General features: G+C 41.8%; 1 protein-coding gene across 1 annotated transcript in view; it reads right to left on the bottom strand.

Moving 5' to 3' along the window:
* Positions 1-8,253: 8,253 nt before the first annotated feature.
* The window catches only part of LOC308322793 (ecto-NOX disulfide-thiol exchanger 2-like), a gene marked incomplete at its 3' end in the record, with an annotated part of 32,248 nt that continues 23,480 nt past the window's right edge, over positions 8,254-17,021 (bottom strand). The window contains exons 8-13 of the mRNA XM_080774246.1: positions 16,428-16,615; positions 12,473-12,613; positions 12,150-12,206; positions 11,632-11,737; positions 10,210-10,295; positions 8,254-8,385 (exon numbers count right to left, since the gene is read on the bottom strand). Coding sequence (XP_080630372.1) covers positions 8,254-8,385; positions 10,210-10,295; positions 11,632-11,737; positions 12,150-12,206; positions 12,473-12,613; positions 16,428-16,615 — 710 coding nt within the window. The remainder of the gene's footprint in view (positions 8,386-10,209; positions 10,296-11,631; positions 11,738-12,149; positions 12,207-12,472; positions 12,614-16,427; positions 16,616-17,021) is intronic.

A 17,021-nucleotide genomic window follows, 5' to 3' on the forward strand; every position in this document is an offset into this window, starting at 1 on the left:
GACGAGTGCTTCCAAACTCCAGCACTTAGAAAAATAATTACCTGCACAGAATTCAACTTATTCCCATCCAAATCTACAAAAACTAATAACTAACATTTTCAAATAATTGTAGTGGAGTAGAAGTAAAATAGGGAATGTAGTGGAGAGTAGCTATAGATCAAAGAATTTAAAATTATACTGCAGTAAAGTTAAGATTTAGACTCGTATACGAGAGTCTAAATATTAGGCTGCAGTAAAGTAAAAGCTCCTAAAACATTTGTACTTAAGGTACTTTACACCACTGACCAGGCCTGATAACCTGCCAGTCTCACAAACAAAACCCAGCTCAATACAACATAGGTTACCGGTATTCACTTCATGCTGCATCCGATTCCTGACTACTTGTAGCTTTTTACCAACTGAAATGCCATGTTGTAGCTAAGCTAACAGACCTGCAGGCACCTGCAGAGAAAACTCACCTCTTTGTGATGGAGAGAGAATTCACTTGTCTTTGTCTCACGTTGTCTTTCAGCAGCTTTTTTCCAGCAACCACCCTGGTAAACCACCAACTTCACTCGACGTCCACAAGGAGGAGTAACATTATTGCATTATGGAGATGTTTATTTAATTGTTTTACTCCCAAACAAAATGGAGCTCAAAACAAACAGTGTGCCGTGTGTTGTGTGTGTGTGTGTGTGTGTGTGTGTTAGAGGGGAGGGCGCGACAATTGGAGAACTCAAATAGCCCCACCCCTTGATTGATTGAATATTGATTGTTTGAAAAAACAAAAAAATAAAATAAAGAACACAAAGCACAGTTAATTGTTTATACGGATTTAAACCCAAGAAAGCACTATGCTTGTTTCCTTTAGGGTCCTTATGTACCAAATTCATCAAAACGTTTTATGACAAATAAAATAAAACTCTTAAAATAAAATGTTAAGAGTAGAAGTCGAAAAGAGAAAATATGTACAGCATTCTCCCTACACACTTTCAGCATCTGAAAGTTTGATGAGATGCATTTTTACACACAAGTGCGGTGACTACTTTTACATTGCATCTTATGGTCAGTCTTTTGTCCCATGCAGCCTGTACCATCTATAGCCAGTGTAGATCGACTATCGGCCTTGAGTCGGTCGGATACACTGTTGTCCAGTCAGTCCAGAACCGCCAGAAAAGGCTCTGGCCAGGCTCTGCCAGTAGGCCAATTTCCAGGCTCTGCCTGAGCCAATTGATTGTCATGGCAACCCCAGACTACTGCCGAATTCCCCACACCTGCCATTTGATTACTTATAGTCACTCCACTTCTCAGTCTTCAGACATTCTTCACACATTCTCCACAGGTCTACGTTTACCACGTGCAGAAGGACTTTCCACAACTACCGTTCAACTTTTCTCTATATAATAAGCAAATAAGCAAAGCCAAGCCAATGTTGGTAAAATGTATGTAACATTAAAAAGGAGCGAATATATCAATTCTAATGAGTCATGCAAAAAACATATTTTAACGTATTTGAAAATAAATTAAAGCTGCAATTCAACCAATAATATCAATAAAGAAAAGTACAAGTTTAGTAGTTTAACACTGAGCAGACAAAGCAGATATTCTTCAAAGAGGGATCGAGTGTCTCCGGGACAATGACACCTTCATTCTTTCAACTTGGTACTGTCCGGCGTCCGCTGTAATGCTGACATAATGAAGTGACAATATTATTCCTTTAAAACAAACTCGTCTTGCACTATTGTTTTCTCTCTTTTCTGTCCTCTCGCTTGTTTTCTTTCTATTGCTCTCGTTTGGTTGTTTACTTGGTTGTCTCTTGTTTGTTTACTTAAATGAAAATACTTGCGCTCTAATGACGTCAGTAGCGCTCGGGTCGCGCTGCAAGTGACATTTGGACAGTTTGATATGTGACTCGAGTCACTTCATGTGGTCGTTGCATTTAGACTGAGCCAGATCTCCTCAGATCGGATTTAAATCAGATTTGAAAACCACCTCTGGATGTGACTCAAGTCACATTATAAAAAATCGGATTCCATGTGACCTGCCTGCGTTTAGACTTATTTAAGCAAATCGGATTTCTATATCTTGAAGTGACACAGATCTGATTCAGGCTACATTCAGGCTAGATTTGGCTGCCAGTGTGTGTGTGTGTGTGTGTGCGTGTGTGTGTGCGTGCGACTGTGCGTGTGTTGCCATTTTCAACCTGGCATACGTATTTTGGACATGCCATTATACTGTAGGTGAAAACTTTATAGTATATTTTTAATGTATACTATTTTTTTTACAAATAAAAATACAATCTAAAACAGCTGATCTACAACCTCACAACATGCTGCATTGCAGTTATATTTGCCATGAACACTGTAACACATGGTGTGCCTTGAGATTTTGACTTTCCCATTTGTATGCTTTCGGCACAAAATGCATTGTCCTGCAGACCCGCGCCGTAAAAATGTACTTCCTGTTGTTTGATGTTGTTCAGAGCCATGCTCTAGCTGTAATTTAACACTGATAAATCTCTGACCCAGTCAGCAACCTCCTCGTACCACCAACCATCCTAAAATGTGTTCTCTATTTGTTCTCTCTAATACAAAGTTGAGGTCGGAGATAAATTATATCTTGGTCTCCTGACTGTGCTCTACTGCTCTAGTATTATCGCGAGCCCCGGCCCGCTCTTAAGTGAAGTCTGTTGTGTTTGGAAGGGAAGAGGTACCAAGGAAACCTCAGAGGTCTTCAACGTTTTTGAGTTTTCAATGTTGCATACTGTGTAGTGCTTACCCGTTTTATATGGTGCTTCCCTAATTGTATGCCTATGGTACTATAACCAGAACGCACACCTTGAAACACATTTTCACATTTAAAAAAATAGCAGACCTACAAGCTCAGTGTGGCACGCGCTATGAGCTTGTAGATCTGCTATTTTTCAATAGCTAAAGTAGAATATAATGCTTAAAACGCCAAAAGGGGTTCCCGTTCAGAACAGGTCGTTTTGAGGAAACAATCTGATTGGTTGAACATCTTTCTAGCCGTGCTACAAACCACATTATTTCAACGCCTAATCAAAACAAACAATTCAGCCGTGCTTTTCTCTCAGAGCAGCAGACTCGGTGACTAGGCTAGCTAGTTTCTTGGGACATTAGTGGTCGTATAGTGACTACATCTGTCAATGAAAATTATTATTTCCAGCTTTTTTCTTAGTTTCAAGGGTAACTGTTAACTGTATAATTGCAATATTACTCGGTAGCAGACTTGGTGACTAGGCTAGCTAGTTTCTTGGGACATTTGTGGTCGTATAGTGACTACATCACTCAGCGATTTTCTTAGATTTAAGGGTAACTGTATAATTGCAATATTACACTCGATGTACACTCGGGTGGTTTAACGTCATTAATGCACTTGCCCGCAACGCAGAAGTGCATTAATGACGTTAAACCACCTCTCGGGTAATATTGCTTAATTGAACAATGTCAATTAAAAAATATATATATATACTGCACTGACTGTAGCATGTTGGAATTTGATTTATGTAAATGTTATAGCCTGCCTGATGACGAAGGTCGTAGAGGCCGAAATGTTTTTTGTTGTTGTTTGAAACGGTGTTTCTAGTTTATATATTTTGATAGTGATGTGCGTGCACCTCTTGACTGCTTACTAGTCAAACATCATCCCTATAAGTGATTTTTACATCATGCTCCTTTCAACAATCCCTCAATTCAGTAACAGATGTCTGCTTGCGTATTTATAGTATACACCCGGACGTAACACAATTGAATAAGTAAAACTCAACAGGGAAATTATATTTTGTGTCAATGGAACGGTGTCAATCACAAGCTGATGGTACTCAGCTGATTGTGACTGACAGACAGAAGCGCTGATCATTCATGGCTGGACATCATTGTTTTCGGGAAGGGACACTGCATAAGCAGGAGTTTGGGGTGAGGAGCCTACGCACGCCTGTTACGTCGGCATTCATAGTATGTCCCCAATATAACGTTACTTATGTCTGTGATAATTCAATACACCTACTCATCCACATCCACAGCTGTGTAACCCTGGAAGCCAGTCTGATGCTTCTTTACCAAAGCTGTGTTTGTCACGGACCACGTTATTAACAATGCAAGAAGAAATGGCAACATTCATACACTCATCTGATAATGATCCATCACCTGTCTGCAGTATACACACCTTGGTGGATTAAATCAGGGATACTCAAATAGATTTACCTGTGGGCCACATTACAAAAATGGCAAGGGGCCAGGGGCCAGTAGATAAAATTACGACATTAATGATACTGTACTTGATAACTTCTCTCTTTCAATTGCTTTATTTTCGCAAAATGTATCAAAGTACAATGTGCATGCACACAATATGTAAATAAATAAACGTGTTACATTTTCTTGCATAAACACAAAGAGCTGTTTCCATAACTGCACAAATTATTGCACATAACATGAGTAGCTGTTATAATAACATAACATGAGTAGCTCTTTGCCTGCCTGCCTGCCTGCCTGCCTGTCTGTCTGTCCATGAGTAGTTATTAAGTCTGTCTGTCAATGAGTAGCTGTCTTACTGTCTGCCTGTCTATGAGTAGCTGTCTGCCTGCCTGTCTATGAGTAGCTGTCTGTCTGCCTGCCTGCCTGCCTGTCCAATTGTCCATGAGTAGCTGTCTGCCTGCCTGCCTAATTGTCCATGAGTAGCTGTCTGCCTGCCTGCCTAATTGTCCATGAGTAGCTGTCTGTCTGCCTGTCTATGAGTAGCTGTCTGCCTTCCTGCCTGTCCAATTGTCCATGAGTAGCTGTCTGTCTGTCTATGAGTAGCTGTCTGCCTTCCTGCCTGTCCAATTGTCCATGAGTAGCTGTCTGCCTGCCTGTCCAATTCTCCATGAGTATAGCTGTCTGTCTGCCTGTCTATGAGTAGCTGTCTGCCTGCCTGCCAGCCAGCAAGTTGGTTAACAGAAAATAAATTGTTATGGCTGAGTAAAATAAAATACAATAAACACAATTTGCCTGAAAATAGATTACCCAGCTATGACCTTTTTCATGAAAAAAAATGAGTAGTGATATGGCTGACTGAGTAAAATAAAACAATCTACCTGAAAATAGATAGCTATAAGTGAAGAGCAATTTCCGCAATTACCATTTCCGCAATTACCATTTCCGCAATTTCCGCAATTTCCATTTCCGCATTTCCGCAATTTCCATTTCCATTTCCAACTATTAATGGCAGCTGGGTTTCATCATTCAAATAAAATAGAATTCTGTCCGTTTAGCTATAAAATTATGTCAGGGAATAGGGATACACAGTATATGTCTTTCATTTGCATTGCATCTCCCCCCCCTCCCCAAGCTTTTATTTTCGTTCGAGTAATAGTACAACTCTAATAGTATTACTTATAATAATGTAATTAAAGATAACTTCATTCAGATTTATTTATTTTTATTTCATTTTCCAGATCTTCTTTTTTTTAGATTTTCATTGGTGGGCCAGTCATAATGGTCCCGCGGGCCTGATGTGGCCCGCGGGCCTGAGGTTGAGTATCACTGGATTAAATGATAAAATAGCCCAATATGCTGGAGAAAATATAAACTACTCTTTGAAATTATTGTCATGTCTTAATGTTGCTAAAATAATCAAATAAGTATTATACCATGGTTGATTTGCGGAGCAAATGTGAATCACTCGTTAGTAGACTACGTACATAAATTGTAGCTGCCCGCTGCCTCTGTAATTGCAGATCGTTTTGAAGAATTAATCCAACTTTTTGAGGTGAAGTCCAGCTCAGTCCAGTCCACAAAGTTATATACCATCTTTTTCTCATTATACTTTGCGGAAGGAGAAGAAATTACGGAAACAATATGAGACATATAGCTTTACTTTGTGTTTTACAATGTGTCAGTATGAGTGGAAGGTCGGGAATAAATAAATAAATAATAACTTTATCAACCTGCACCACAATGAGGCCCATTTGAAAAATAATTGGGGCAAAGGTTTTTCCTTGGCCTACTGGGAGTGTGCGTGGTCCAGCAGTGCCTGAGTTTAGCTGTTCACAGATGGACACAAGACAGACTGACAGACACACAGGCGAGAACGGGCAAGGCTGTGTAAGTAGGCTAATCAAACATAAATATCTGTTAAATATGAAATATTGAAAAAAGCAGCATAATGTCAACAAGTCACAACGAGGAGTACAGAAATGTGGTGGAGAAGTGTGGTACAGACTGTAGGCTCAGGTCCTTTAATGTGTGTAGCAGGCAACTAGTAATGTTTTATCAGTCTGTTGTAGCCAGCAAGGCCGGGGAGTTCAACAAGCTCAATAAGATCATAAAGAAAGCCAGCTATGTTGTTGGCCTCTGAATGGAGAACCTGCAGTCAGTCGCGGAGAGGAGGATCATGGACAAACTGAACTCCATACTGGCAAATCCCTCGCATCATTTTTATGTCATGCTGCAGGATAGGGTCGAGCACCTTCAGTCGAAGGCTCACCTTCCCCCCGAGAATGCATACGGAGTGGTACAGACTCTCTTTCATGCCAACTGCCATCAGACTCTATAATGCAAATGTTATGTAAGAACTGTCTCCCCAAATTGCATAATGGTCCTATGGTGGTCCTGGTTTTGTGTGCTTATTATGTCCACTTGTGTCTGTTGTTTTTATTGTTGTGTTTGTCTAGTCATTTTATTTATGTGACACATTATGCTGTTGTAAAGCTTCAATTTCCCTTTGGGTGTATATCTCATCTCAATTGTCACATTGATTAATCTCTTTTTAAAACAAAAGATAGCACACAGTTGTGTTCTTAAACAGTAAGAACACAACTTACTTACTTGTTCTAGACAGTAATGTATAATCTTCTGTCTAGCACAATGTCCCTTAAAAAAGTTTAAACGCTCCTAAAGTTTGCAAGGGCAAAACAGCCTCACATAGATCACCTTCTGCTGGTCTTCAGTAGAAGCTGGTTTTCAAAGTTTTTGCCCCTCAGTCTTTTGCCTGGGAAGATGTACCCAGTACAACTGAACTGTCTCTCTCTAGCTGCAGGGGCCAGTAGGGGCAGTACTTGTTTATCTTGACGAAGAGCATCTCGAATGCAGGAGTGTAGCAGGCCATTTTCTCTGAGGAAATGATGACAGATTCATCTGGGCTTTTGGTTCAAATACTGTAGATTGTTTTCTTGTTAAAAATAAGCTGAGGTAGCTTCACTTTGTATCATCTCAATGTTTCTTCTGACATAGTCCATCCCTGTAAAATGACCAACAACAACTTATTACTATTACATATATGTTTTAGGGCGCGTTCAGAAATAGTTTTACTTGACAATAATTTGATACACTGCATGAAAACATACCCCAATTTATGATCCTTTCTTCATCTGTCCGGTTGGTTTTGAACTAGGAGCAGAATGTTTCAGAGAAGAGCCCTGCAGGGTCCTTCTTCATGTCCCCAGATAACATGTTGAGGTCATGTTGCACAGACTGTGGTGTGGTAGTGGGAGGCATACATTGATGCGCGTCTCCGTCTTTGCCAGCTTGTCTTCTAGGAGGTGAATGGTGTGGAGAAGCTCACACATGTGAGAGTTTGTTTCTGCCTGGAGAATGTTGAGAGCTGATGCGATAGGCTGCATCACCGTGTATAACTGTGAGAAATTAGTAGAGCAGAGACAAAAGGAGGGACAAATATAAATTAATCACATAGCTACTCCTTTGCTGGTGTTTTCTCTACAGAGCAACTGTAGCAGTAGTGGCTCAGAGTCTCTGCCTCATTACCAAAAGCCTAATATCTATCTCCCCTGGCCCTGGGTCAAGTCAATGGGGAATTGCCCTTGGCCTTGAAATACAAAACAATGCCTCCAGACCGTCCCTGTCCAAAGATTATACAACTGCAAAAGGAAGTCTGCCCCTGACCCCCATGACAACCAGGTGTGGTCAGGGATTGTCACTGTAAGAGAAAGCTCTCGTGGCTTGACTCCATCGTTTTTCATAAATTAACACCCCTTACTTGATCACACTAGAGCACCACACAAAAGCATCAAAAGTATCAGATCTGCATGCATGCCGAATCCGATCTGCTACTATTTCTGAATTGGAATCCAGTAAGTAAGTAAGTTTTGGACAGTTTCGGAGATTTCCACCCGATAGAGACGAACAATTTGCTTCTTCTGCTTTTGTTTAGGTAAGGTTGTCATACGTCGAAATCACCATGACAGCTATTGTCTATCAATCTGCTGATTCGCCAGAAGACATCAGGACAGCTCACTTGGTTATGTTCAGTGTAAAGAGTCTATGTGCTCTTGATGCTCTGGAAACCACAGAAGTTCCAGCGTTTCTCCAGACTGGCTCCCACCCCCTTCAGCTCCTGTTTGAAGGTGCAGGGCAGCCGAGAGAGCAGGGCATCCACCTCACCAGGGTTAACCTGGACACACATAAGTTACATAACACGCACGCACGCGCTCACACACACACACGCACACACGCACGCACGCACACGCACACACACACACACACACACACACACACACACACACACACACACACACACACACACACACACACACACACACACACACACACACACACACACACACACACACACACGGTAATGGTTAGACGGTGAAAAAAGAGAGACCGTTTAAAACCCATTAATTCACACATCCGCCTCTGAGATCCTCACAACTTCCAAAATGACTTGTGCGCTCACTCTCACCTCCACCATCATGATCTAAGAATCATACAGTAGGCTACACGCAGTGTTAATGTTGTTGACTAAGATTAAAATACTTTGATAGATTTTGATATTCAGTCCACTAAAACTAGACTAAGACTAAAACAACTTCAAATTACAAAAATAGGACTAAAACTAAATGGTGTTACTAAAATAGGACTAAAACTAAATGGTGTGTTATTCAAAGGGCTACACGTGTGACTTGGCAGTTAAGGCTGACTCCACTCCCTGTGTGTGAGTGCGTGTGCGAGACAGCGACACAAATTCAGACTGCATGATTTGGTGCTCATGCACGCATGCACGCACACACACACACACACACACACACACACACACACACACACACACACACACACACACACACACACACACACACACACACACACACACCCACACATAACAGACCTTCTTGTTCTATTCTCTGCATGCGTGAGAACAGAGAACAAAGTACATGCAGTCATCAGCAGACAACTGGGGTAGTTTCAGAGATGGGGTGTCAGTAAGGGTCGGTATCTAAGGAAGACTGCGTAGACTAAGTTGGGTTACTCTTGAACGTCCCATCAGAGGAGGTTGAAAGGTGTTGATGGACCTCTTTGCTGAAGGCTTGAGATCAGACAGTCATCACCTGGCAGACAGGAGTGGCCATTAAACAATTAAAACAGTATAGTTGTTGAGGCTGGGGCTACAGTATATACCAGGTCCGCGGTTTGTTGCACTCATGTGTCATAATAAGGTAATAGCTCCCTGAAAACCACACCGGTCGCTGCTAACCAGATATAGCCGCTGTAGATACATAACGATGATGGCTGTGACATTTAAGGAACAGCAAAGAGAGAGAGAGAGAGAGAGAGAGAGAGAGAGAGAGAAATGTCAGCACAGAGCAGGAGACACAGGAGAACTATCGTCGATGGCTTCTGCTCCAGGCAGAGAGAAGAAGAAGAGGGAGAAAAACGTAGGAGGAACTGTCTCCACTCCACCAAAGTTGAACTTTCATTCCATAATTTAGAACATCAATGACAATTATATTGAGTTGCAAGAACACTAAAGGGTGCTTTTATTACACACGCTTTCAAAGAGACCAATGTTGAATTGGCCTGTGTCTTCTATTTCCAGGCAAAACATCAACCAAACAGCAACTGTACCGGAACTGTACAAATAAAGATATCAAACAAATCTTCATAAATAAATGACCCTTTGTAGAGTAATTAAACAAATAAAATAAATCAGTTGAATATAATTGTCCCTGGCTGGTCCTCAGTTTCAGTAGAACGGTTTGAAAATGCAAGTGTCTGTCTGAATGTGTGTGTGTGTGTGTGTGTGTGTGTGTGTGTGTGTGTGTGTGTGTGTGTGTGTGTGTGTGTGTGTGTGTGTGTGTGTGTGTGCAGGTGTGTGCACGTGTGCGTACGTGCGTGCATGTGTGCGTGCGTGCACGTGTGTGCATGCGTGCGTGTGTGCATGCAAGAGCGAAATGTTAGCAGAGGACAACCCCTGCTGTGCTGTGTCTGCGTCCAGTACCTTGGTGCCCAGGCACTGTAGATAGGAGCAAATGTACTCGATGCTGGCTCCAAACGGATGGACATGGAGGAAGGTTGAAATGATTCCTGAGGAGGTGCAGAAAAACACAAGGCGTGCAGAGATGTTAATCACACTGTCAGTTGAACAGACACGTCCAATCGTTAATCTAAATCCGTCGCCTGCTGAGTCTGATGTACAAAAACAACAACATCTCTCACATAATTATTATAAAATAAAGAATGTAAACCAAAACCATCTGCTATCAGCTCAGTCATAAGACCATGCTGGAGACTAGAGACATCATACTCTATATATCTACTAATATCTATCTATATATCATACACCTCTTCATCTGATGAAAAGTACGGACATAATCATTTTTGAGAGGCCCCTCCCATGTCCAGCTTTTGTGTGTGTGTGTGTGTGTGTGTGTGTGTGTGTGTGTGTGTGTGTCAGGGATTAATTAGGCTGCAATCGCGCAGGCTGTGTCCGTGGGTCAGCGGCATTATTCCAACTCGCCCAATTACTAATCGTGTCCCTAACCCTAATCGGATGAATGCGCCGCCGGACTTACGAGCGGATCCCGTGTCCGTGGCTGCGAAAAGAATTATTTCTCAACAAGGTGTTGCATCAATAGTTTCATGCCAACACATGTTCTTCAGAATAATGAGCACTAGTCTAAAATTCGGGTCTGCACAAATGTTTCATAAGGTTGATTGATTCATCTGGCTAGTAATGAATCACAATAAGGTATGGCCATATAGTGACATAATTATATGTCAGGAGCGCGTCCATGCATATAGATTTTGAGAAAGTTGAACAAGCTTTTGTGGTGATCTTAATGTACAGTCTCCTGACACTCTTCATAAATTCAAGTGGTGATGTTTGTTTAGTTGTTTACAGAACTTTACGGATTGGGACCGTGCATGCTTTCCATCTTCCTGGTTTAACCACGATACGCGACCTGATGCTGAAATGGAGAGCTGTTGTCTTTGCTCCATGCGTGTACATTTTCTTGATTTCCGTGACAGTTCCACGCAGAACTCCACAATAGCCTACACAGAACATCTCTGCTGTGAAGTGCACACAAGTGTTCGAGAGAGAGAGAGATAGAGAGAGAGAGAGAGAGAGAGAGAGAGAGAGAGACAGAGAGAGAGACAGAGAGAGAGACAGAGAGAGAGAGCACAGCCGCAGCAGAGGATTTGAAATGTATTTGCAGACAGTGATAATAATAAATTATAGTGGGTTTTTTAATCCGTCAGGATGTCTGTAGGGAATTATATTTTTTGGTCTTGGCCTTAAAAAACGATCAACACGGCGAAACCTCTGATCTTTAGTAGTTGTATTGATGACTATTGGAGTACATCAATAAATGGTACATATCATTGGTATTGTCAAAGATGTATAGATGTGTAATCATACCAACAAGGAGGGCGTCTCTCTGGGAGTTGACAGAACTTAAGGGAATCTTCTCTGGGGGGCCGTCCTTCTCCTGACTGCAAGACACCACTGATGATGCTGTCACCTCCTACAAATACATAGAAACTGATGTTTTGAAATACAGTCTATCCTTGAACCCACACTATATGAAAATGCATGTCATGCTTTTCGCATCATAATCATGGTGTGAGCTTAAACTAGAATATGTTGTCAGCATGGAAGATATAAAAACAGGATTGAGGTATATTTGACCAATGAATGCTCATGTCCTGTTTCTGAATGGCGCCAAGTCGCTTTTTGACTGTTTGGAAGTTTCTTAAATTTTAGATTAGGTTAGTTAAAAGATTTCATGTTGCTGTGTTATGTTGTTTCTTTTATTATAAATATTGTTCTATGCTACCTATATGTGAGAGTGAGAGAGTGAGAGTGAGAGTGTGTGTGAGAGAGAGAGAGAGAGAGAGAGAGAGAGAGTGAGAGAAGAGGGTTCAGTAATGTCTTACGTTGGTCTGATTAACACTCTCCTCAGTCCCTCGGTCATCTTGCTTTGATGTGTCCAGCTGCAGCAGAACATGAGAAAGATAGAGCAAGTGTTTTTCATTTGTTACATTAACATTGTTGTGTTTCAACATTGAAACACAACAATGTTAATGTAACAAATGAAAAACATGTGGACAACTGGACGCACACATTATGTGAACACATACAGGCGCGCGCGTGCGCGCACACACACACACACACACACACACACACACACACACACACACACACGCTTTTAGCGTTGGCTATTTAAAAATATCCTAGCTGCGTGTGTGTGTGAACTAACCTGTCTTGTATGTGTACTCTGTATGTTCTTCAGTCCTTCTTTGAGGGTCTGGACTTGGTTCTGCAACTGCTGTTTTTCCTCCATACTGTTCTCAAGATCCGCTTCCCGTTGTTTTAACTTCTCCCTCATCTTTAATAGTTGCTACACCAAGAAAAACACAACAGGTTCTTCAGTAGCCTTCAGCATGTAGCATCAGTCATTAACTGTGGTTCACACACAATAACTAGCAATTACTGTCATTGTTATTTCGTATCTTGTTCTCTCTGGCAGATCCATCCTCAGCAGGTGCTACACAAGGACTGTCACCGAAATAATGACCATAGAATCAAGAGGTGATGTCGTGACGGCACTAATGAAAGTGTTTTGCAGAGAGAAGACAAAGCATAAATTCTGTCTTGTGTCTGATATAAGCCTGTGAAAACCCTTGGTAAGCAATAGAGCACTTAAGTCTGACATCAATGCCGCTAGAGGGCGCTATTCTCCTGGTTTGTGGGGTTATATCTTTTGTTGAAAACCCCACAATCTTAGGGCCTATTTTACCGCTGTTTCGGCGCTGTAGTCCCGAAATGATTTCGGCTTGCCAGAAATTTTCATTAGCACTGAAGAGCCGACTTTAGGACGGTACCCGCCCCCCGAACCTCAAATGACGTCACATTGTAGGCTCTACAGAGCCGAACCGACTTTTATTCGGCTCTAAAATAGGAGTATGAATCGCGCCTTAGATATATACCATTCCGGGTCTGAAATCAATGTCGCTACTAGCCACAATTTGCAACTCTAGATTTTTTTTATAATGGGATGAATCTAGAGTTGCAATAGCCTCCATTGACTCATGTCCAATTTGCGTTTGCGATCTGCTTGTATTAAATTACGTTAAACTCAACATCATTGCAGCTCTAGGCCAAGCTTGAATTATCCTCTTTCAATCTGCCGAGCTTTTGTTTCATGAAAATCTACCGTAGACATGTTATGAGCTACTTTCTGTCAATAAATTCTGTGCATGTGATTAAGTGTTGCAGTTTGGAAGCACTCGTTTTTTAACGGGTCACGCTGCTGCCTCCTGCATTATGTGCAAATTCGAAGCAGGTGGTACGCAGGGCCGTTCAGTGACTTACGACGAGTGCTTCCAAACTCTAGCACTTAGAAAATGAATCACCTGCACATAATTTCTTGACAGAAAGTAGCTCATAACATGTCTACGGTGGATTTTTATGAAACAAAAGCTGGGCAGATTGAAAGAGGATAATTCAAGGCTGCAATGATGGTGAGTTTAACGTCGTTTAATACAAGCAGATCGCAAACGCAATTTGGATGAGTAGGGAGTCAAAGGAGGGTATTCTAGAATCATCCCATTATAAAAACAATCTAGAGTTGCAAATTGTGGCTATGTCGCTACTAAAATACGCTCTTGTAGTCTTTGGGTTGTTTGACTCGTTTCTAGTGTTTGTGTTACTCTTTAAGTATATTTGTACATTTCCACCTTCACCTTTTCCACAAACACTCCTTGGGCTAAATTCGGCCATAACCACTTGTGTGATAGCCTGGAACTCACCTATGCTTTTTATGGCATAGGCAGCTCCCGGCAGGATCCGCCGGGAGAATATATGCGCAGCTGCGCGACATGAGACTAATTACTTAGAGTGACAGCGAGAGAGAGGAGCATGTGTGTGTGCAGGTGTGTGCACATGTGTGCGTGTGTATGTCAATTTTACAAAGGTGCAGACAATCAGAAATCAGCATAGAGTGAGCAATGTTTGCGCTACTCTATGCCGAATTGAAGTGGACTCAGACCCAGACTTTTTTTTTCTCCCTGGAAATAAAAATGTCTGGGTTTCCGAGGCTACTTGTGTGATGACCTCATCACATTTGTGATGACAGCTAAGGCAGTTTTTTGCCCAAGGAGGAGATTCTTGTGCAAAACGAATGCTTACAATGGATTCAGAATCATGAAAAGTTTGAAGTTTGAAACACCACATGCTAATTAAAGCATAATGAAATTTAGAAAATGTTGCCATATATAGGCTGTTAATGGTGGCCATATGGATTTGGCTGCTGTGGTGACCCCGAAGGTCGCCGGCTCGGGCGCTGCAGCTAAATCATTAAAGCATGCTACATCTTTAGACGAATTAGCGCGAAATATCCCTATGCTGCTCCACTATGGGGCTTTCAACACAACTAATAACCCCATGGACCAGGGGAATAGTGCCAACTAGTGGCAGTGGTGTCAGGACTTCAGTGGTCTACAGAGTGGTTCCCAAACCTTTTTAACCTGACGCTGCCAGATCCAAGAAGCTTGCTACACAAATTTGTTTCACAGCTTATTGGGATCTGGGATTGCGGAAGCAAATTCGATGACGGGGCTGTTCCTTTTTTTCAAGATACTTGGTAGATGATTGGATGGGACCGTCTGTCTATCACCGTGTGGGCGTGCAAACACAACCAATCATATTGACGTGTCTATATAGCTTCACATCCGGTTTCGCACATATCCCGCCCTTACGTAGCTCACGCTGATTGGTTCGGTACGGAACGGATTGGTGTTAGCTGAACTCCCTGAGAAATCCCAGATGGAAGCTGTGTTGGGGAACATGCCCAATACCGCCCCCATCTGGCAGCGTCAGGTTAAAACCTTTTAGCCTGTGACACAAAAGACAAATGAGACGTTTGCTCGGGACCCAAACAAGTGGCGCTCACAACGTGGCGCTTGTAGATTTTCTATCTTAGATTTTTCTTCGTGAAATTGCTGAATTCACGAAAAATGTAGCTTTTGAATGTTTTTTAAATAATTAAAAACAAAATGTAGGAAACCAAAAATATAGGGATCCAAAAAAAATGTGTCCGCGACCCACACATGGGTCCCGACCCAGTGTTTGGGAAGCAGTGGTCTATACTATAGACTCTATAGGCAAGATGTGTTGACAAAATAATTAAAAACGATCAGAAAACTAACACACGGTACAACTATATTTTATGTTCACAATGTGTAATATAACCAGATTTTGGCAATGGTTTGATCACGTTAGGTTCTCCTTCACTGAGAACCCAGCTAAGATGACAAGAATTTCAATACCTAGCCCCTGACCGAGTTGTGGAGGCAGCTTTAGCATGCACATGGGAGCATATTAATCAAAGTGTGACACATTCAATGCTTTCAAGCTACAATAGCCAAGAGGAAACAGACAAATGACATACTTTCACTGTAATTCATGTGGCTGTGTGATACAATACGTGGACCAGACAAGAGCCATTCAAACTTGGCATCTTCCAATTCATTTAATCCATTCAGCTAATCTTTTCATAAACACACCATGAGAGAGATACTGTATGTTTGGCACAGTCATTTCTTTCTGCCTGCAGAAATGAACAGCAGGGGCATAATGGATTCTCTTCATCTAAACAAGAATCTATCATCATTTCCATTACCTGTGGCAACTAGCTAGGTGATGAACGAAAGGTGAAGGAATCTGTTCACAATTCAAAAGACACATTTTGAGCATGCCAAACAGTGCTTGGGTTCTGGGGAAATTGCCTCAAGACGTCACAAATCGAAGACATCAAAACTGAAGAGGAAATAATCTGCAATGAGCATACTGTATACCATGAAAAAATGGCCTCCCTCCTCTTCTTCCACTCGTTATATCTCTTTTCCCGTCAACTAAACTACAGTCTAGGGAACCAGAGGTTCTGCCTATGTGAGGACGAAGGCCTTAAAAAGCCCAATTCATAGTTGGCAAAATAAACAACAGTGATGGACACCCACAGGGTGAACGCAGACATAATGATGTCACAGTGTTGATGTCCCTGATTTCAACACTATAACAGCCCCTTTAAACTCATTTCAACATACAGTATTTGATAGAAAAATGAGACACATACGGTAGGTAGCGTGTGTGTGTGTGTGTGTGTGTGTGTGTGTGTGTGTGTGTGTGTGTGTGTGTGTGTGTGCATGCGCTACCTTCTGCATGCCCTGCAGAGCCTGCTGAAGGAAGCTGAGCTGCTGACAGCGTGTGTTGTCCTCTTCACTGATTGGCTGCTGGTTCTTGCCCTGTTCCTGCTTGAGGAGTTCTACTTCGTTCCTGTAGGCGTCCAGCTGGCAGCGAAGGGAGTCATTCTCTTCCTTCAAGGCCTCTGTCTGTAACACAGCTACACACACACACACACACACACACACACACACACACACACACACACACACACACACACACACACACACACACACACACACACACACACACACACACACACACACAGTTAACTATGTACATTCATAATAGGATCTTTCCAGTGGTGGAAAAGTACTGGAATTCAATAGGCCTACAAATGTTTAGTATCAAAATCAACAAAAGTAGAAAGTACTCATTGTGCAGAATGTCCCATTTCACAAGTTTTAAAATTTATAAAATCTCCTGAAAATAGCTGATTTACAAGCTCACAATGCGTCACAAGCTTGTAGATGTCTATTTTCAAATGGCCAAAATGTATATACGGTATAGGGCTGAAGTGGGTAATGTATGTATTGTAATATTAATGAAAATCCACAAAGTAACTA

Source organism: Protomyctophum bolini (assembly GCF_963924005.1).
Source record: "Protomyctophum bolini genome assembly, chromosome: 10".
NCBI lineage: Eukaryota > Metazoa > Chordata > Actinopteri > Myctophiformes > Myctophidae > Protomyctophum > Protomyctophum bolini.